Source organism: Plecotus auritus (assembly GCF_963455305.1).
Source record: "Plecotus auritus genome assembly, chromosome: 9".
Lineage (NCBI taxonomy): Eukaryota > Metazoa > Chordata > Mammalia > Chiroptera > Vespertilionidae > Plecotus > Plecotus auritus.
This window is the reverse complement of record NC_137783.1, coordinates 150,045,283-150,068,489: the sequence shown is the minus strand read 5'-3', so window position 1 is coordinate 150,068,489 and position 23,207 is coordinate 150,045,283. Positions and strand designations below refer to the sequence as shown.

At 40.9% G+C, this 23,207-nt stretch overlaps 1 protein-coding gene across 1 annotated transcript in view; it reads left to right on the top strand.

The window, feature by feature from the left end:
* Nucleotides 1–23,207, top strand: part of PACS1 (phosphofurin acidic cluster sorting protein 1) — a 103,523-nt gene that overhangs the window by 47,991 nt on the left and 32,325 nt on the right. Inside the window, exon 2 of the mRNA XM_080642562.1 lies at nt 16,630–16,717. Coding sequence (XP_080498688.1) covers nt 16,630–16,717 — 88 coding nt within the window. The remainder of the gene's footprint in view (nt 1–16,629; nt 16,718–23,207) is intronic.

The window sequence follows — 23,207 nt, the reverse complement described above, 5'->3', positions numbered from 1 at the left end:
CAGTGGAGAGCATCTACTCACTTTTTCTATGTCAGAGATGCAATATGGTAGAAAGAGCTTAGAATTATAGTATCAGTTGCAAGACTTTATCCCTTCTGTTCCTTCTTTCTCAAACTTTAATATGCATAGGGATAACCTGAGAATCTTGTTAAAATGCAGGTTCTAATTCAGTAGATCTGGGGTTGGGCTGAGAGTCTGTATTTCTAATAAGGCCCCAGATCATGCTGGTGCTGCTGGTCTATAGACCACATATATTATGCAGGACCAAGGATAGGGTGAGTTAAGCAAGAGACCCTGGATGCAGTATTTAAGAGGCACTTATTCTCAGATTTGCACAAGTGTCAACCTTGCACTTGCACAAATCTGAGAGTGAGTGCTTCCCTCAAGTGCCTCCCAATCCCAGCCTTGATATCATGTGTCTTTTTTATTTTATTTTATTGATTTCAGAGAGGAAGGGAGAGGGAGATAGAAATATCGATGATGAGAGATAATCATTGATCGGCTGCCTCCTGCACGCCCCCTACTAGAGATCGAGCCCGCAACCCGGGCATAAGCCCTTGGCCAAAATTGAACCTGGGACCCTTCAGTCCGCAGGCGGATGCTCTATCCCTAGCCAAACCAGCTAGGGCTCATGTGTCTTTTATTTAATTGATAGAATCACCACTGATAAACCTATTAAATAGAACTTCTGAGAGGTACGACCTTTCTATCTGCATTTTAAAAAATCCTTACCCAAGGACATACTTATTGATTTGAGAGCGAAAGAAACATTGATGTAAGAAAGAAGCATCAAACAGTTGCCTTCCCATACACTCCCAATCATTTGGAGAAGTTCTTCATGAAATTTACTTTAAGTAAACAAGGAAAGAAGCTTGTTTCCAATATCTTGCTATTACAGACAATGCTGCAAAGAATAAATTGATCATATTCATGTATTTCATGTATAATATATGTCTTGTTATCTGTTATACAGCAGTATGATTCCATTTTATTTTATTTTTTATTTTTTTGAATAGAGAAAAGGGTTATAACACACGATGGCAGGTACCAACTCCCTAATGGGTATAAGGAAAGATGACAGACAGCCCATTCCATCTGGGAGCTGGGAAGCCTATGTTTCTGATCTGGGCACTACCTGGGCACTTGTTGCCCCCGTCAGTGAATCAAGACCAGCAGATTCTCTCTGAGAACTTGAGCACACCAGGAATGATTCCATTTTATAGTATTAAAATTTATTTATCTTAAACTTTTAATGTATTTAATGCCATGTTATTTTTATATCTTTAGGTTCTTAGTGGATTTGGAAAGTGTTTTCTCATTGAAGGAAATAATTTCTGTCAGATATAAACCTGATCTTTCTATAATTCAGAGCTGTTAGTTTAAACCAAATCAAATGGAACTCCTGAGCCCAACTGGCATGGCTCAGTGGTTGAGCGTTGACCTATGAACCAGGAGGTCATGGTTTGATTCCTGGTCAGGGAACATGCCCGGGTTGTGGGCTCGATCCCTAGTGTGGGGTGTGTAGGAGGCAGCCAATCAATGATTTTCATTATTGATGTCTCTATCTCTCTCCCTCTCCCTTCCTACCTGAAATCAATAAAAATGTATTTTTTTAAAATGGAACTCCTGAAAAAAAGAGGGAGAAGGTTCAAGCAAACTGCCATCTAACATTGCTTACCCCAGTAGAGCAACCCTGAGATGTGTGTGGATGTCACTGGTGTCTGGGGTTTTCACATTCTTCCCCCTTACATGTTAGCCACCTTCACTGGAAAATCCCAAAGCCATGAGTGGTATTTGTATCTGACATGCCATCACTGAGAAAACAAAATGAATCACAAACTGAAGTTTGGTCTACATTGACCCTGGCTGTGTGGCTTGACTAGAAATTCTATTATTTACAGGTAGACCAGGTCCATCTGTCTAGTAAAGAGGCTATTTTTTCTGATGCAGCTTTTTACACTGCATTCAGATAGTTCTGTTAATGAAAATGTCAAACAAAAAGTGATTTCCCTCCCAAGCAGTATTAGATTATGGTGTTGTCAAGAGTCTTGCAATTGAATTACCTTCCTGTAATCAATCCTGCCTTATCAGTTAACACTACTTGTAATGGACTGCTGGCTTCCAGAGACTTTGTGTGGATTATTTAAAACTCCTTGCTGTCTAGAAGAGAGATATCTGTGGCATGTCCACCTTCCTCAGGTGGCATGTTCCTTAGTAGAACACTCGTGAGGCTGGCTGGTGCAGGAAGAGCGTCCTGGAGCAGCTGCTGGGCACAAAGAGCAGTGCCCTGTAAGGGGTCACCTTCCAGCTGGCCCTTCACTGTGTGCACTCAGCTAGTCTGGATCTGGTGGCCTCAGAGTCCTTGCTAGTGCAGTTTTGCTCTTCTCCTTCGTGTGTGCCTATCAGGTGGTACTGCCAACCCAAGGGAAGAAATGAAAAAGAAGTTTAATTTGCCATGAGGTTTGCCCTGATTTCATGTGTAATACTCAGCTTGGGAAGCCATTTGCTGTTGAAGACTTTTGTAGGGTGAAAGACATTTTAAGAAGGTTGAAAAGCTGTGTGCAATTTATTTAGAATAAGTTGTGTAAGAGAAATGCTTTGTCACAAACTTACAGTATCAAATTCGTTCTCATGCTTGCTGCGGGGGTCAGAGGTCAGAGCGAGCATCTCCTGGGCCACAAGAGGAAGATGGAAGTGGAGTCACATGTCACCCAGGAGGAAATTAGGAAGGAACTGGTGAAGCCAATCTACTGGGAGATGTGCCTGCTGCTGCTGTGTCTTCACCAACAATGGGCGCCACCACTGCATGGATGAGTTCTCCCATGGGAACTTGCCATCCACCAAGCTGCAGATCTACACCTGGATGGATGCAACCTTGAAAGAACTGATGAGTTCAGTAAAAGAAGTCTACGGAGAAGCTGGAAAGAAGAACACACTTCAATTTTGCAGTTGTTTTACAGATATTAAAAGACCTGGCTATTGAGTACAGGAGATTGGCAGCACCCTGTCCAGGAACAAGGGGACTGCCTGACCATGATTCCCTGACCCTGCCATCACAGAAGTTTCATTCGGAGGTTAACTGGATATAGCCCCATCACCCCTCTGGATTGGGCAACACCTTCTTCCAGGAGCTGAGGCCACATTAAACTTCATTGACTAGTTTTTGAGTTTATTTTTCTCTCAGTTATGTAAGACAGATTTACTCTTTTCCTCCCATTATTGCCATTAAAACTTTAAACTAAACAAATTGTAACGCATTTATTTAGGCGTTAGGTTTAGATGTGCTATGGCATGAATATTAATAGAAAGTCCATGTTTCAAATCCTTCTGTAAATTATGAAGTGCTGTTAGCATTCTGTGTAAAACTATTGTTAAATATACGTGTGCAATAAAAAAAACTTACAGTGTCAACATAGCATCAATATTTAAAAATGCTTTTAATTTTGGGAGGTTTATAATCATAGAACTAGGAGTCAGAAATTCTTGAACTTTGATTTCTGTTTGCCTCTTACTGATAACTGACTATACTTAGATTGTTCTTGAGTTGAGTTCTTATCAAAGAATGGGAAGACTAACAATATAATACCAGTTTGCTGAATGACCAGAGCAGCCATGTGATATTTTGCAGTTTTAATAGGGTAAGTTACAGCAGTAGGAGCCATTTCTATTACAAAGAGAAACTATCGTGTGAGGAAGAGAACAGATATATTAGAGCAAAGGAAGTAATTCTTGTGTTTGATTTTGTGCAGATAAATATAGAAATCAGGTAACCAGCTTTCAGTGGCTTATGGCTGACTTCAGATACGAACCAATAGAGAGAACACATGACTTACAGGAAAGGAAAACAAAAATAGCCAAGCAGCTCGCTGTCCTAAATGAATCATGGTGAAACCTGCTCCTGATACCTAGATAAGACTTGGAAGAGCTGTCATTTGGTCTACTTTTAGACCAGATCGAGTTCTTGAAAACCATCCTTTAGCAAGTTATGTTTTGCTTCCTCAAGGCCTAGAAGTATGTGATGTAATAGTGTAGGAAGACAACTGGATATGAGGAATGGTCGTTTTTCTTTATGATCTCACAGGACTTGTAAATGTATTTTATGTCATGTGACTGAGTGGCACACTTGAAGATGAAAGATTTAAAAGTAGCTGAGGACAGAGGTAGGATTTTGGTGGATGGAGTGAGGGAATCAGCAAATTACTTCTCCAAAAACAATAATAAGCTGGACAGAGTTGTCAAAAACAACAATTTCAGCCCTCTGGATATAGAACAAATGCAAACAACAAATCAAGAAGCATTTATCTGTAAGAAATTGCTGAACTTCAAGGAAGAACAGTGGGAATTTTTTATGTTCTGGCCTGGGATTACTCACCACCTCCCCTCCCCCTCCGCCACCGCCCCATTAGTGTAGTAGTTCTCTCGGGGTGGGGCAGACTATGAAAATTAGCAACTTGGCTGCTAGAGGAAGCCCGCTTGATTTGGAGCAGAAGGTGAAAAGCCATGCCCATTGGCATTGTCAGTAAAAGTAATGATCTCAGTGGCAACTGCACAAGGCAGTTCTGGTAGCCTAATAGCTGTCCCAGTGAGGTTAAGCAACAGACTGGTGGATGAGCTAAAACTTAACAGATCCTGGAAATGACACAGACATAGAAGGGCTTGAAAAGCTCTCTACACACTCCTGACCAACTAGAAGCCTATGCAGGTAAGACTGGAGAGGTCCCAAGTTATCCACATATCCCTAGTTGGCTGGGGAATGGAATAAATGTACAGGGATGCAGGAGGGCCCGGCAGAAAGTAAAAGTTGGGTCAGACCTGAACTTTGTATTCCATAACCCCTACACAGCTCCATGGGCAGAGGTTGGAAGTCTAGCTGCCTCACGATGTGTGAGTTGAATCTTTAACCAGTTATTGGCTGGTCACGAAACTATGTAGATGCAGGGGCTGCCCTTCGAAGTCAGTTTTAAAAATAAAAACAAGAATTTAAAAAAAAAGGCAACTGAGTAGAGACATCATGGCTGTATACCATGGGGGAGACAGTTCTTCAGATTTAGTCCAGGAACATTACTAACATGGAAAGATGTCCACTTAATCAATGTAAATTGTAAAATATGATCCATTTGGTTAAAAAGAAAGAAGCACATAAGTATATGCTCAAAGATTGGTGGACCCACATACACACATTTTCCCCCCAGGCTTTTTTAGCAATAATTCTCTCCAGAGGTTTACTAGTATAGGGATGTTTCTTTCACTTTATATTTTCAAAATAAATTAGATATTTTTTCTACAGTGTACCAGTAATACTTTGTAAACACACACACACACACACAGACACTTTTTAAAAAGTTACTCATAGCACATTTCATAGGAGCCCTGACTGGGTAGCTCAGTTGTAGCATTGTCCCATACACCAAAAGGTTGGAGGTTCAATCCCTGGTCAGGGAGAGTACAGGAGGCAACCGACCAATGTTTCTCTCTCACATCGATGTGTCTCTCAAAATCAATAAAAAACACACATATCCTCAGGTGAGGATTTAAAAAAAGTCACTCATAGCATAACACTAACTGTGATTTGGAATTGTGAAGTTTACTAAATCAGGTCCTCAGTCTATAAGTAGCACTTTTACCTCCATTCCACCTCCTGTGTTCCTCTTCTATTTTTTTTTTAAAGTCTATTTAGTACCTTATAAAAATACTAGAGGCCTGGTGCACAAAATTTGTGCATGGGTGCGGTCCCTAGGCCTGGCGGGCGATCAAAGCGCGAGCATCTGGCGTGGAAGGGCAGGTCCCAGCTGACCACTGGGCCCTGGGCCCCCGGGGCCCCACGTGCCCCCCTCAGCCTGAGTCATCGGGCCCTCACCTGGCTCCCTCAGTGCCTAGGAGCCAGGTGACTGCCCTGCCCCCCCACCACCGCTGCTGGTTGCCATCTGCAGGGCAATCATGCCCCGCTTGCATCCACCTTGGCCTGGCGCCACCCACTCAACTGCTCCACCATCCCGCCGCGGTCCCACTCTTGTCAGGGCCCATCAGGGCTGGCAATGCCTCCACTGCTGCCCACTGCTAGCACCACGTCACTGAAGCCCACCATGTTTTGCATCGCCCTCTGATGGTCAGAGCATGTCATAGTGAACGGTCGAACTCCTGGTTGAACTCACGGTTGAGGGGACAATTTGCATATTAGGTTTTTATTATATAGGATTTGGGGGCAAAACTTCCCTTATTCATATTTATTCACTTCTCCCCATTCTATTTCTCTGTTCCTATTATGCATTGCACATATGTAAATATTTACGCTTTATTAGAGTCATATAAATAGTAATTATTTCATACAAAGGTTGGAATTTAATACTGTAATCTGTGGTACAGTTACCCAATCCACATTCATTCTTTCTCCTCCCCCGAAAATAACCATTGTAGCCACAATGGTTAAACAAAACCCAAAACAAATAAGAGTTCTATTTCCCATGTCCTCCAGTTTCTAAATATAGAACAGACTGAGTAGTGGTGACTCCTAGGCAAGAAAAAGATTCATTTTTCTAGGATCAGAATTCCAGTTTCTAGCTTCTTTAATTTGGGACCTGGGCTATTTTGTTTTATGTTGTTTCCTTTTCAATAAAAGAGAAAAAAACAGTTCAAAGTTTATTACATGTGGCACACGGACTGCTTGACTTAATAAATTTCTAAGGACAATCAAGACTTTACCACCCTAACCGGTTTGGCTTAGTGGATAGAGCGTCAGCCTGCGGACTGAAAGGTCCCAGGTTCGATTCCGGTCAAGGGCATGTACCTTGGTTGCGGGCACATCCCCAATAGGAGGTGTGCAGGAGGCAGCTGATGGATGTTTCTCTCTCATTGATGTTTCTAACTCTCTATCCCTCTCCCTTCCTCTCTGTAAAAAATCAAAACATATTTAAAAAAAAAAAAAAAGACTTTACCATTGGAATGTTAATATCCATTACTTTAAAACTTTCACTTATAAATCTTTTGTATATTGCACTATGCCTTAAAAAAAAGATATTATTTTTAAAAACCTTAAAAGTACATTTAATTGTAAATTATTCTCAGTTGAATTAGAGGAAATTTCCAGTAAAGAAGGTAGATTGAAGTGGTTGCTCAAATCCTCCCACAGATAAAAATGAGAAAATCTAAAAAAAAAAAAAAAAAAAGAAAATCTGGAAAAATAAACTACTAAAAGCATTCCAAAACAGATAGATGCTAGAGGAGAGTTGACTCCTAAAAAATTGTAATTGGACGGAGCGAAACTTGAAAGATTATGGCTTTTTTTGTCAAAGAGTTCCCTCCAGACTCTGTGGTGGCTTTAGTGGAATGAAATGACAATGGAAAACTGCAGCCTTATGGGTAAGAGGTGACAAAGAACAGAGGTCAGGGATAGAAGAACAGCTGGAAATTTAAGATGGAAGCAAGAAAATACTGCAGAAATGATGAGGCCAGCATCTGAGTAAAAACTGCCCAAGTCCAGCTGGTGTGGTTCAGTGGTTGAGCATCGACCTATGAACCAGGAGGTCATGATTTAATTCCCGGTCAGGGCACATGCTCAGGTTGCAGGCTCGATCCTCAGTGGGGGGGTGTGCAGGTGGCAGCCAGTCAATGATTCTCATCATTGATGTTTCTATCCCTCTCTTCCTCTCCCTTTCAAAAGGTGGCAGCTTTTAAACTCAAGTAGAAATAGGAATGGTACAGTGTGGGTAATAGTAATAAAATGATCCTTTAATTCCATTGGACAATGAGTGAGTTCCCACTTGAAATCTCAGCCAGACAAGAAAGAAGAGATCCGATGGATGAGGGACAGAGAAACCAAGATGGCAGCATAGGTAAGCACCTAAACTGCTGCCCCGCTCAACAATTTCAAAACTACAACTAAAAGACAGAACGGACACCATCCAGAACCACAGGAAAGCTGGCTGAGTGGAAATTCTACAACTAGAAGGAAAGAGGAAAGCTCACGGAGAAGGAGCAGCAAAGAGCTGAGGTACGGAGACGTGCGCGCAGAGAGGAAGGGCGGCAGAGTGCCTGGCTGGCTTTCTCTGGTGGAAGGGGGAAGGAAGCCCCCGACTTTACTGAACCCCAGTTCCGACTGCACTGAACCTCAGTTCCAGGAGAAACCCTGTGGACCCAGGCTCATACAGGGGGAGTCTGGACTGTCAGGTAGAGAGAAAGGCACACGGAGACTCGCAGACTCAGGGGAGCTGCGGCAGCAGGGGTCTGGAGTGCCCACAAAGACTGACTGCGGAGGTTACCACAGGCTTTCCCTAGCGGAAGGGAGTCAGAAGCTCCTGACTGCACTGAACCCAAGTTCCAACTGCACTGAACCACAGTTCTGGGCGAGCCCCTGGGGACCCACGCTCTTACGGGGGAAATCTGGACTGTAAGGCGGAAACTCGGGAACCGCGGAAGGCAGAGGTCTGGAGACTCAACACGCGCGCAAGGGCAGGGCTGACAGGAAGCCAAGACTGTCTGCTCCGCCCTGAGACTCCACCCCTTCCAAGCTGAGCACAGAGGCTTTTGCAGTCTGGCAAGGCTAATCCTATAAGGCTGTCTCCAGCACCGAAAATCTCCCAGTGTAGACACAGCTGATCCTCACAGCCAACTGTCCTGCAGGTCAATTCCTCGCAGTGATACCAACAACAATCAAGACTTAACTACAACAAGGCTGTACACACAGTCTACAAAGGGGTGCACTAAGAGTGTCCACCTCAGGTTAACTGGGGAGGCCAACCCACTGGGCCATATAGGAAACCTAGCACACAAAGCTACCAACTCAGGGAATCAGTGAAAATGCGGGGTCAAAGAATCAGATCACAAACGAAAGAAATGGAGGAAAACAAACGACTGGATATAGAATTCAAAACCACGGTTATAAGGCTTTTCAAGAATATCCTAGAAAAGGCCGATAAATATAATGAGACCCTCGAAGATATGAAAAAGGACCAACTAGAAATTAAACATACACTGACTGAAATAAAAAATATTATACAGAGACCCAACAGCAGACTAGAGGAACGCAAGAATCAAGTCAAAGATTTGAAATACAAAGAAGCAAAAAAACACTCAACCGAAAAAGCAAAAAGCAAAAAAAAAATCCAAGAAGTTGAAGATAGTGTAAGAAGCCACTGGGACAACTTCAAGCATACCAACATCAGAATTCTGGGGGTGCCAGAAGAAGAGAGAGAGCAAGATACTGAAAACCTATTGGAAGAAATAATGACTGAAAACTCCCCCCACCTGCTGAAAGAAATAGACTTACAAGTCCAGGAAGCGCACAGAACCCCAAAAAAAAGGAATCCAAAGAGGACCACACCAAGACACATCATAATTAAGATTCCAAGAGCAAAAGACAAAGAGAGAATATTAAAAGCAGCAAGAGAAAAACAGTTAATTACCTACAAGGGAGCACCCATACGATTGTCAGCTGATTTCTCAACAGAAACTATGCAGGCCAGACGGGAGTGGCAAGAAATATTCAAAGTGATGAATAGCAAGAACCTACAACCAAGACTACTCTACCCAGCAAAGCTATTATTCAGAATGGAAGGTCAGATAAAGAGCTTCACAGATAAGAAAAGCTAAAGGAGTTTATCACCACCAAACCAGTATTATATGAAATGCTGAAAGGTATTCTGTAAGAAGAGGAAGAAGAAAAAAGTAAAGAGAAAAATTATGAACAACAAATACATATCTATCAACAAGTGAATTAAAAATCTGAGGAACAGAATAAACTGGTGAATATAATAGAATCAGGGGCATAGAAAGGGAGTGGACTGATAATTCTCAGGGGGAAAGGGGTATGGGGGGGTGCAGGAAGAGACCGGACAAAAATCGTACACCTATGGATGAGGACAGTGTGGGGGGAGGTAAGGGCAAAGGGTGTGGTGGGAACCGGGTGGAGGGGAGCTATGGGGGGAAAAAGGAGAAACAATTGTAATAATCTGAACAATAAAGATTTATTAAATAAAAAAAAAAAAAGAGATCCAATTGGCTTTGTTTTCTTCCCACAGGAAAAAAAAATACTTATTTGGACGTAAAAATAAATAAGTTAGGAAGTGAGCATTCAGAGCATCAGGGATTCACTTTTGACTTCCTATAAATGATAGCTTTCCCCAAGTCAAGTTGGATTCTAGGAAGAATATGGTGAGTGTCATGAGAGGCAAACACACTTTATTTTAGGAGCCCCATCAGATGAACATTAATCCATATAGTGGGTTGAATAGTGGCCCCTGAAAAGATGTGTCTAAGTTCTAACCCTCATACCTGTGAATGAGACCTTATTTGGAAATAGGGTCTTTGCAGATACAATTAAGGATCTCAAGATGAGATCATCCTGAATTTAGGGTAGGCCCTAAATCCAATGCCTGGTGTCCTTATAAGAGAAAGGAGAGGAAGTTTTGAGACACACAGAAACAAAGGGGAGGCACGAGAGGAAAGGTTATGGGAAGAGAGAGGCAGAGATTGGAGTGATTGATATGCCTATAAGCCAAGGAATGCCAGGGACTGCCAGGGACCGAGTGTAAGAGGCAAGAAGGATTCTCCTCTAGAGGCTTCAGGTAGCATGCAGCCCTGCTGACACCTTCATTTTGGACTTCCAATCAGTGGAACCATGAGAAAATAAACTTGTTGTTGTAAGTCACCAAGTTGGTGGTAATCTGTTATGGCAGCCCTCGGAAATTAATACAGTCAAAGATGAAAATAAGGCGTATTTGAAGTCGTCAGAGGGAAAGTTGTTATGCAGACTCACAAAAATATATTTTCTAAGACTTGTGCATCTTAAAATTTTATAGGCAATCAATTGGGGGGAGGGCAAATATACTATTTTATATAGATACCAGAGGCCCGATGCACAAAATTTGTGCAAGGGGCTTGGCCCCCGATGCCCTGGCAGCTGCCTCTCCTCGGTTCCCACCGCCACAGTTTCGTCCAGAAGTCATCTGGAAGGTCGTCTGGTCTAATTAGCATATTACATTTTTATTATTATAGACTAGAGGCCTGATGCATGAAATTTGTGCAAGGGGCTCGGCCCTCGCAGCCCCGGCTGCCTCGCGGCCCTGCCCACTGGTCGTTCTGGAAGGTCATTCGTGAAGGTTGTTCCACCATCCAGTCTAATTAGCATATTAGCTCTTTATTATATAGGATCATCCCAAAAAGCAAAATAAAATGACCCTTTTTATTTGTAGCCCTTAGAAAAGCTGAAGAGGGAGACACAGAAATACAGAGAGTGTGTGTCTGTAGTAGACAAATGTATAAGCATATCCATTAAATTTGCCATTAGAGAATAACTTAAAAACCATACTAAAAATGATACAAGTTTTCTTTCATATTAATACAAAAAATGATTGCGGTTCTTCCTTTGAAAATAGTTATTGGCAAAGTCTGACCTGATGTTCTTCTTACCCCAGTATTTCAAGCCCATGTAACATTTATAATTACTTAGAGATAAGGCTCATCTTATTTTATTTTTTAGTCTATTGTCTCTAACATTTCTATTCTAAAGCTAAATTACTTTTGAGATCATAGTTCTAAATTTTGTACTTTTTTTTAAAAATATATTTTATTGATATTTTACAGAGAGGAAGGGAAAGGGATAGAGAGCTAGAAACATCGATCAGCTGCCTCCTGCACACCTCCCACCGGGGATGTGCCCGCAACCAAGGTACATGCCCTTGACCGGAATCGAACCCGGGACCCTTCAGTCCGCAAGCCGACGCTCTATCCACTGAGCCAAACCGGTTTCGGCTAAATTTTGTACTTCTTACATTGCAGTCCCAGTAAATAAACTTGAAAAATGTTAATTCTTATTCTGGTCTCCTTTTCAAGGTGGAAGGTCTTTGAATGGCTAGCCAGCTGTGATATGGAGCATATTTTTATTTGAAGCCCTGTGGTTTCAAACAATAAGATAATGTTTGTTCCTCCCTCTGAAGTTTCTTATCAAGAATGCCTAAGGATTATCCTATACTGTTACCTGACCCTGATAGCAGCTGTGTGTTTTTTTCTGGAAGCAAATGTGGGTCCTGCCTGGAGGGGTGGGAGAGAAAGATGGAATTATCTCTGGAAAAAAAAGAAGCCAGTGGTTATACCATACTTAAAAATGTATAATTTAAAGGTAAAATGGCAAGCTGTTTCAGCCCCCAACATGTCCCACTTTTTAAAATGTTGTCTAAAGAAAGACATCTTGAATTTAAATTACCCAATTTTCTCGTTTGTTTAAACATTGTAAAATCTGCCAGGGGCTAGATGTTGTGAGGTGGGAACAAAGGCAAGAGAAGGCCAATGAGAAAGGGAAGGGAGCCAGACAGCAGTTCGGTGTTTCCTTCCTGAACCTTCAGTTTTTGTGAAACGGCAAGATCTGGACGGCTGTGATGCCTCCGTAATTGGACCTGAGATCCGAGATCTTCGGTTCTAGCCTCTTGCTGTGATTGTGCATTTTTTGGACTTTGCAGAGTAAAGATTTCTTCCTTGTGTTACTCAGTTTATCAGTCTAGTCTCATTATGGAGGAGATAATGGATCAACTCCTCATCTATGTGATTTCAAAAATAGTACAAGGAGCCCTAGCTGGGTTGGTCAGTTGATCCCCTACACTAGAAAGGTTTTGGGTTCAATTCCCAGTCGGGGCACATAGGGGAGGCAGCTAATTGATGTTTCTCTCCCCCTCTTCCTCTCTCTAAAATCAATAAAAACATACCCTCGGGTAAGGATTAAGAAAAACAGTACAATGCCCCAGGGATAATGATATGGTAGGGCATAATTGAAACTCTCTGGGTACTATGTCTCATTTTCCTTGTATATAGTTTTAGGGTGACACCAGAGGCACTTAAATTAAAATATAGACATATTTTGTTGACTTATCCCATCCAGGTCCCCAGTCACCTCTCTTCCCTACATTTTCAAATAAAAATTTCTCTCTTCCCCGGGGAATGCTGAGAACCACAGTGGTCTTTGCTAAGACCATTTGGTCCTGACATCTTAATAAGCAGCCGAATGCTAGAAAACATGAGTCGTTAGACTCATGCTGGTCAGCATGGCCACAAAGTTCCCCCTCTGTACCGCATTGCTCTTTTTTGGCCCGCTTGAAATCTTGTTCTCTGTCCTCACCTTCATCTGCAACTGCTTGCATTTCCGAGGAGAAGGGATACTCCAAGCTTTTGTTTATTACTGCACCACTGAAACATCTCATATTGTGGTCACCAGTATTGTCCGTTTTGCCAAATCAATGATCAGTTTTCTGACCTTGGCTACTTCTCAGAAGCATTTGACACATCTTCTTAGCATTTTCTTCTCTAGGTTCTTGGGGGCACATTCTTTCCCTGCTTCACTGGAAGCTTTTCAGTCTCCCTTGCTGGACCTTTCTCTGCTGCCAGACTTGTAAGCATTGGCATGCCCAGGGTTCCGGTCTTCGCCTTTTTTTTAAATTGGAACTTTCCTCTGGAAGACCTCAGCCATCTCCATTGCTTTAAACATCTTTGTGCTGTGACTCCTACATCAGTGCCTCTGGCCTAATCTTTCCCTGAATCTCAGGACTCATAGCTAGCTGCCTACTTTAATTTTTCCAGTTGGATATTTAAGCTGTATCAAACTTAATAATGACCTGACTTTCTGCCCTAATCACCAAAAAACTTCCCCGTTTCCTTCTTTTCAGTAAACAATAAATACCACCATCCATCCACTCAGTTGCTCAAGCCAGAAACCCAGAATCCTCTTGGAGCTTTCTTTTCCCCCATACCCTGCATTCAGTTTATCAGCAAGTTCTATCAGTTCTACCAGAATGTTCCTGAATCCACCTTTCTGTTCATCTCCTCTGCCACTGCCCCAGATCAAGCCTCCTTTCTTCTGACCTGACCCCTGCAACAGCCTCCGACAGGTCTTCCGGGTTCCACCCTCTCCTTTCCGTGGTCCATGATTCACACAGCAGTAGAGTGAGCTTGCACAAATCATTTTATATCATTCCCTTGTTTATAATTCTTCCTTGGCTTCCCATGGAAACCAGCCTTCATTTGCCTTTCTAACCTCACATCTTACTGCTCTCCCCATTCACGGGGCCGCAGACTCACTCGCCTTCTTTGTTTCCTTCACGCATCCCAACCTCATCTCAGGTTTCATCCTCATGCTCTTTACAGGTTTCCCTATATGTACTTCCCAAGACAATTTGTAGTTTATTTTTGCTTGGTTTTGAATTTGATACATTATCATACTCTATGTAGTCTTCTGCAACATTGTTTTCACTATGTATTGTGTTTTAAGATTCATGCATGTTGAAGTCATTTTCACTGCTGGATGATAGCACTTGAGTGTATGAATATACCAGTTTATCGCCCACTCTTCCAACAGTGCACATTTGGGCTCTGACAAGCGTAACACAAGTAATATCTAGTTTACTGAGAGCTTATTGCGGGACAGGCACTATTCTCAGTGCTTTTATACACATGAATCCTCACAACAACCCTCTGGGTTGATATGACAATCCTCATTTTACAGACGAGGAAATAGTGGCATGGGAAGATGGAGTAGCTTACCCACAGTCATATAGCTCATGAAGACTATGGACACTTTCGTATATGTCTCCTGGTTCACAGGGCGAGCGTTTCCCCAAAAGTGAAATTGCTGAATCCTGGATTTCACACATGGTCGCCTCACAAGGTGATGCCTGACAGTTTCCTAAGTGCCTAAGGTCCAGCTGATACTCCCACTAGCAGCATATGAGTTCCCATTACGCCACATCTTCACCCACACTTAGTTTTGCCAATTTTGTGGGTGTAAAATGATATTTTGATTTCAATTTGCATTTCCCTGATTCCTAATGAGGTTGAGCGTATTTTTGTATATTTATTAGCCATTAGTGGCTAGATGTTTCTGGAAACATGAAACATCTGTTCATATCTTTTTACCCACTTTTCTATTGATTTGCCAGTCTTTTTCTTATTGAATTATAGGAGTTCTTTATATACTAGATCCTTTATCAGTATTATGAGTTTCAAATATCTTTTCCAAGTTCATGATTTGTGTTTTAATCCTGTGGTGTCTCCTGATGAACAGAAATTCCCAATCTATATACTAGTACTATATAAAAGGCTAATATGCTGTGTCCAACCGGTTGCTATGGCGCACAGTGACCACCAGGGGGCAGATGCTCAACATAGGAGCTGCCGTGATGCACACAGAGAAATGGCACCGTGGACCTGGCGCCCACAAAACAACACTCAGCTTCCCCCAAGTAGGACACAAGCCGCCACCACCCCGGAGCAATCGCAGTGACGCTGCCAAGACCTCAAGGCACAAAATCAGCCCACAGCCCAGCCCAGAAATGGTCACTGTGGGTGCCGGGTAATGACATCACGTAGCAATGCCCAGCTTCCTCTCCCTAGCCATGACTAGCCTCCTTGCAGTTTCTTCAGTTCAGGAACCCAACTTGTTTTATAGCCAGGTGCAAACATTTCACACTTTAACCAAATGTCTGTAAAGCATTTTCCCGTGCCTCATCTCATTTGATCCTCACAGAAGTCCTGGAGTAGGTAGACAGGAGACTCAGTGGAATCCTATTTTCTTTTCACTAGCCAGAAAACAGAGATTTAGAAAATTTAGAAACTTGACCCGACTGAAAAGAAGTAAGAAATGGGGGACCTTGAAAATGACTTCAGGTTTTCTCACTGTGCAGAATATAGTCAAACACTGCTGCAGTTAAATATTTGACCCTTTGTTCTCCCTGTGTGATCTACAATAATAATCTGCTTTGTGTTGATATTTACTGCTGTGTTGCTGACAATTACCTGAAAGAGAAGTTGGGGTGCTTCACTGGGCTGGAGAAAGTTTAGCTACATCAGAAAGCAGGTCTAATTAAGCAAGTTTATTCTGTATCTATATAAAAGGCTAAGTTGACTTGTGCATGCGCGATACATATAAAGCTCTCACTGGTGCCAATCACACACGTGTGTTTCGATCTGTCATTGTCAATCATGAATTTGGTTGACACTTCTATTATAGGGAAAGGGGGAATAGCGATATTAAAATATTTCTTCTAATTAATTTCCTTTCAATGTGCACCGGGCCACTAGTTTTAATAAGATTGAATTTCCCAGTGTTTTCAGTGCCTTATTTAAGAAATCCATTCTTACCTCAGAGTCAGAAATATATTTCCCATATTTCTCCTAAAATCTTGCCTTTTACAATTAAGTATTTAATATCCACCTAGAGATTATTTTTTATATCTAGTGTGAGATAGGGTCCAAATCTTCTTATTTCAGAGTTTATTCTTTTCCCAGTTATTTTATTACTGCCCTTTCTTATATCAAGTTTCTGTATAATTGTGGGATTGTTTCTAGGTGCTCTGGTCTGTTCCATTGATCTTATTTTCTGTTCTTTCAATACCATACATATTGGTTTTGGCTTGATGTGTATGGGCACCCCAGAGGTTGATGGGATAATGTACCTGTTTGACATTTCTCAAGTACAACAGTTAAATAAAAGGGGTGGGTGCTCATTTACTAAAGGAAGACACAGTTTGGACTGAGAATGGCATTCTGACATTTTGACTTTAGATAAAGCAGTGTTACTCCAACAGAATGTCAATAACTTTTCTCATGAGTTCCTTACGTCTGACTGGATCTTCTTTCTCTAAATTTGTCTAGGCTATTCAGCTTGACCCTGAAGAAGCTGGTCATGCTAAAGGAAATGGACAAAGATCTTAACTCAGTGGTCATTGCTGTGAAGCTACAGGTGAGTTGAGCAGGATTGTTTGTTCAGGTTCGAAGAAGCTGGGTAACTTTTGCCCACTCTTAGGGCTTTAGAAATGCTGATGGGAACCACCTCTCCCCCTTCACTCAGAAAAGTAAGTGCAACAGTGAAAAGACAATGGAGCTCGTGAGACCTCCCCGAGTCCTAGTGCTGACTCTTAGTTAAAGCCCTAAATTTTTCTAAACCTTAGTTTCTTCATCTGGAGAATAAAAACGGCTCTTCCTGCCCTGCCTACCTAACAAAGTTAGTGTGAAGGCCAAGAGCTGCAGATGCTAAAGTGCGTACTTGGTAAGCCAGGCAGAATGTGCTAGGGTGGCCTGTATCAGTTTCAGCCTTTATCTCAGTGTTTATAGGCCGAGCAGATACAAGGGTTGGGGTTTTCTTTGGAGGTTTTCTATAGGATAGAAGAAATTTATAGATTATTATTTCAGAATTAGAGATTAAAATTTTACTGGGGTATTTTATATTCTGGGCAATCTCCACATTTAACTCCCTATTCTTGACTCAATATCTTCAAGGAACCCAAAATATTTCACATACTTTCATATTCTAAGCATTCCTGAATTTCTGGGAGGAAGGGGAAAAGTGAACTACAAAAGAGTTAAGGAATTTATCTGTTGCCAGCTAATTACTGAATGGCAGAGTGGGACTAGAAACTGAAGAGCTGGTAATTTATGTGGTCACTAAACACCATTACCAGACCTTCTTAACTGATAAGTCTTCTCTAATGACGGCTCCCTAGAGTTTACTGAGATTCTCAAATGCCTCTGAAATCATTCAATAGTTCTTGAGTTCTTCAGCTTAAGAGTGGTATATTTATTTAATTCTTAGTCATTAAAAAATAGTGAACTCTATGGTAACTCCCTACTAACCGGAATATTTTATTAGCCAGATCAACTATCATGCAGCAATTTTTGTGCTATCATTGGTTTCATTAACATCCACATCTATAGCACTCACAGTATGAGAACCATACACTGAGGTCCTTTGCTCTGTTTCTGAGATAAGATTTTCTTAATTTAGATCTCAAAACTTAAAACGTTTAAATTACTTGTTATGAATTCCTTTGTGTCCCACTTTATACTCTTACTCCCTGTTCATTTTTGTGCATGATTCTCCCCAATTCTGTGAAACATACGCAGACACTAGGGGCTGGAAAAGAAAGTGTGGGGCAAGTACGTGCAAGCGGGAACTTTCACTATCTTCCCCTCCTTTCCTGGTTTTGCACCGTTTCTAGGTCACAGGCAGTGTCCCACTTTGGGGGGAGTGGGCAGGGCTTGTTTCCTTTGCTAAAAGGTGGTGCTTTCTGGTGCAGACACTGTTGGTATGGTTTCGAAAGTTCCCTGCTGCTCTTACCATCCTGCAGGTAAATGCCTTTGCCAAAAGAAATAATTTATTTCCTGGTTAAATATTTAACATTCTATAAAATTTTAAATTGTACCAAAAAACTGCAAATATTCTGAATTTTATTGCTTTATTTCTAAGCAGTTGAAAGTAATTACAGATGTTATCACATTCATTTATCCAGCTATTCATTTAATACATATTTATTAAGCATCTATTATATGCCAAGCATTGTTCGAGGCACAGGGGCTAGACACAGCAGTGAACAAAACAGACCAAAATCCCTGCCTGAAGGACCTTTGCATTCTGGTTGAGTAGCAGTTCTCAAAATGAGGTCTGCAGACTCTGGGATCCCTAACCCCCCTTTCAGGAGACACACAAGGTTGAAGTGATAATACCTTGGCATTATTTGTCCTTTCCACTTGTGGTGACATTGCATTGAAGTGGGCAGTGGTGGATAAAGCAGCAGGTTCTCAGTGCACAGCAAGGCAGTTGCCCCAGCTTGTACCAGCAGTTATTGCATTGTTTACCCGCAGACTCAAAGGAAACGAAAAAGGGCCAGTTTTGCTTAAGAACGTCCTTGAAGAAATAGTAAAAATGGCTAATTTACTATATCTCAACCCTGCGCGCCATGCCTTTCTACTGTTCTGTGTGATAAAATGGGTAATATGCATGAAGCACTTCTGCTTCGTAGTGAAGAATGCTATCATCTTGGGGAAAGGGGTTGTGCAACGAGTTAAAGTCACTGCTTTTTCATGGAACCATTTTTACTTTGAGAGAAGGGCTTACAGACAAACTGGTTATTCAGACTTGGGTATTCAGAAGATATTTTCTTGAACTGTCACTTCAAAGGAAATAACAGAATATTTTTGACTAATGATAAATAAAATTTGAACTTTCACATGAAAATCAGAATTTTTTAAAACCTGTCTCTGTCACTGTAGGCTTAACAGCTTCCCAATTCTTATAGACTTTTCTGAAGATATCGGTGGTGATAGTAACAATTGTGATTTAAAAAAATATTGTATAATGAAATGTGTAACTTTTGAAAGATTGACATAATTCAGTGAACCATTATTTTCCAAATGATGGATGCATGAGGCCACAGAGTTATGCTGGGTGAAAGATTCATTCAAAGACCAAAATAGGCCAATGGATTGGATTTTATTTTTGACTTTTTATTTGGAATAATTTTAAATTTACAGAAGAGATGCTGGAATAGGACATAGAGTTCCTGTACACCCCTCAACCCGCTTCTCCCAATGTTAGCATCTTTCTTAACCATAGTGCATTTATCAAAACTAAGAAATTATCACTGGTATGCTCTAGCTGGTTTGGCTCAGTGGATAGAGTGTTGGCCTGCTGACTGAAGGGTCCTGGGTTCGATTCCGGTCAAGGGCACATGCCGAGGTTACGGGCTTGACCCCCAAAAGGGGGCATGCAGGAGGCAGCCCATCAATGATTCTCTCTCATCATTGATGTTTCTCTCTCTCTCTCCCTCTCCCTTCCTCTCTGAAATCAATAAAAAAATATATTTTTAAAAATAATTTTTTTAAAAAAGAAATTATCACTGGTACAACACTGTTAACAAAAATTACAGACTGAAAAAAAAGAAAAAAGAAGAAGAAAATTACAGACTGTATTTGGATTTCCCAGTTTTTCTACTTTCGATTAATTGATTGGATTTTAATATATAACAGAGTTATAAAAAACCTTATTGATATGGTTTTGAATTCTACTTCTCAGTAACCTTTAAAACACTACCCCCTGTAGAGTTTTGGTGTAGTATCAAAGAAGAATGTTCCAAAAGGCTGTTAAAATGCCCCTCTTTTTTTCTAACTCAATATCTCAGTGAGTCTGAATTATTTTCATATAGTCAACCAAGACAATTTTTTTCAGTAGACTGAATATTGAAACAGGTACGAGAACCGGCTAAAGGGATTTGCAGAAATGTAAAACTATGCCATCTCTTTCATACATACTGTTGGGAATGTAAAATGATGCAAAGTTTCCTTGCTTTGGAAAAAAGCCTGGCAGTTCCTGAAGAGGTTAAACATCGTTGCTATATGACCTAGCAATTCCACTCCTAAATATTACCCAAGAAAAATGAAAACTTCTCCACACACTGCATACAGATGCCCATGGCAGCATAAGAGTTAAAAAGTGGAAACAACCCAAGTTCATTAACTGATGAATGAATAAGATGTGGTATATCCATACAATGGAATGTTATTCAGTAATAAAAAAAGAATAGAGTATATCTGCTGCAGTATTGATGAACCTTGAAAACATTCTGCTAAATGAAAGAAGCCAGTCACAAAAGACCACATATTATATGGTTCCATTTATGTGAAATGTCCAGAACAGGCAAATCCAGTGTCAGAAAGTAAATGACTGGTTGCCTCGGGGTAGGGAAGGGGGATGATTAAGTTGGTAGAGCAACAGCTAAGGAATATGGGGTTTCTTTTGGGGGTGATAAATGTTCTAAAATTGATTGTGTTGTGCACAGCTCTAAATATACTAAAAGCCATTGAATTGTATACTTTAAATGGGTGAATTGGGTGGTATTTGGATTATATCCCAATATAGTTGTTATTTTAAAATGTATGCCATCTTCTTATAAATTGTTTTTGTTTTGGAAAAGTTATTTTTCATAAAAATATTTTATGTAAACATATGGTAGTCTTATAGTTATTTTAAATGAGTTGAATATATTTTTAAATATCTCAGTTTTAATTCTTAATGTGGTGGATATGGATAGAAATACCTGCATAAACAAAGGTTTTTTGGATCCTCAATAATTTTTTTATTTATTTTTATTTATTTTTTAAACAAATATATTTTATTGATTTTTTACAGAGAGGAAGGGAGAGGAATAGAGAGTTAGAAACATCGATGAGAGAGAAACATCGATCAGCTGCCTCCTGCACACCCCCTACTGGGGACATGCCCGCAACCAAGGTACATGCCCTTGACCGGAATCGAACCTGGGACCTTTCAGTCCGCAGGCCGACGCTCTATCCACTGAGCCAAACCGGTTTCAGCATCAATAATTTTTTAAAAATATATTTTATTGATTTTAGAGAGGAAGGGAGAGGGAGAGAGAGATAGAAACGTCAATGATGAGAGAGAATCTTTGATTATCTGCCTCCTGCATGCCCCCTACTGGGGATCGAGCCCAAAACCCAGGCATGTGCCCTTGGCTGGAATCAAACCTGGGACCCTTCAGTCCGCAGGCCGACATTCTATCCATTGACCCAAACCAGCTAGGGCATCAATAATTTTTAAGAGTTTAAAAAAATACTGTGACTGAAGAGTTCATAATTATTGTAGTAGAAGGAAAGAGACAATAAACATAATAAATAAAAAACTTATATCCAGGCTTTCCTTGAAATTTAATCTATTCTTAAAAACATTTTGGATGGTAGAAGTCTATCTTACATTATTTAAATGGGAAAAATAGCAATGCATTTTCAGACATCTTAAACCTCAGCCTATTTCCTGAAATATCACTACAGCACTCTTAAATATCTTTGTGACAATCCACAGAGAATAGTTTTATTTAAAAAAGAAGAATTTAAAACACCAGTGATACCCTGGCCAGGTAACTCAGTTGGTTAGAGTGTCATCCCCTTATGCCAAGATTGTGGGTTCAATCCCTAGTCAGGGCTCATACAAGAATCAACCAATGAATGCATAAATAAGTGGAACAACAAATTAATGTTTGTCTGTCTCTCGAAAATCAATAAAATTTTTTAAAAATTAAATAAAAATAAAACACCAGTGACTTAATTTTTAATATATTAATACTCATTGATGGGTATTTTTATGTGCTATAAGTAATGATCCTATAGTATCAGATATAAATTGTTTTACTTCTATACTGCAAATGAAGGTATACTATTATATAGATTTTAAATGATACATAAAGATACTAAAGATAATTTTTAAATTGGACTCAAGTTGGTATCCTAGGCACCTGGAAGAAGCAAATATTGGGACCCATGAAGGTCTTAGTCTTTGGAGAAGGTGGGAAAGATGAAAGCAGAAATGCATCATGCTTTAAAAGTGCCAGAGCTATGACTGCACTGTACTCTATGTCCTGTTACCTGCATATGCAATTCACTTTAACAGGTTTGCAATCCAGATAATGCATTTGGGATAGAAATGTTTACAGGTATTTATAGCACATATTTGGATAGTGACAGTTCAGATAATGAGGACTGCTGCTATTGGAAGGTGATATGTCCTGTTGGGGAAATAAGTAAATAATATAGGAGGAAGGAGATGGAGCATGCGGGGTGAGGGTGCGGGGTTACAAATTATAGTTTATACGTGTTGGTCAAGGTCGGCCTCATTGAGAAGACTTTGAAGGAAGTGAGGAAGGGAGCCATGCAGATATCTGGAGGAAGAGCTTTCCAAGCAGAGGGAAACGCCAAGACAGGGCCCTAAGGCAGGCGTGTGTCTGGGATGCTTGTGTTTGGCATGTCAGGCAGAATCAAGAGGGAGGGGGAGGCCAGTAGGCTGGAGAGGAGTGAGAGCTGTAGGAGATGAGGTTGAACAGGGATGGGAAGAGGGTGTGTGCAGATTATTGCATGGTCTCTGGCTTTCATTCTGTGTGAACTGGAGGGTTTTGCTCGAACAGGAAAGTGATAGGACCACTCTGGCTGCTGTGTGGAGAGTAGACTGAAAGAGGAGCCAGGAGAACCAGTTAATAGGCTACAGCAGTGATTCTGGCAACAGAAGAGATGGTGGCAGAATTTTTGATTAAGCAACTGGTAGGGTGAAAATGCCACTAGGCCAGATGGGGAAGACTGGGGGTGAAACCGGTTTGGAGGGAAAGTCCAGATTTCAGGTTATCATGTTATGTTTGAGATGCCTATTAAACCTCCAGGAGGAGATATCAAAAAGAGAGTTGAATGTATGAGTTTAGAGTTCAGGGGAGAGGTGTGGGGGAGAGAAATCATTTGGAGAGTCATCGACATATTTGAGACCTTAAGTTAGATGAGATCATCGGGAGTGGAGTGCATATAAAGAAAAGGACAGGTCTAAGGATTGAGGCTCCAGGCACCCCAATATTAAAAAGTCATGGAGAAGAAGGACCTGAAATCAAGAAAGAGCAGCAAGA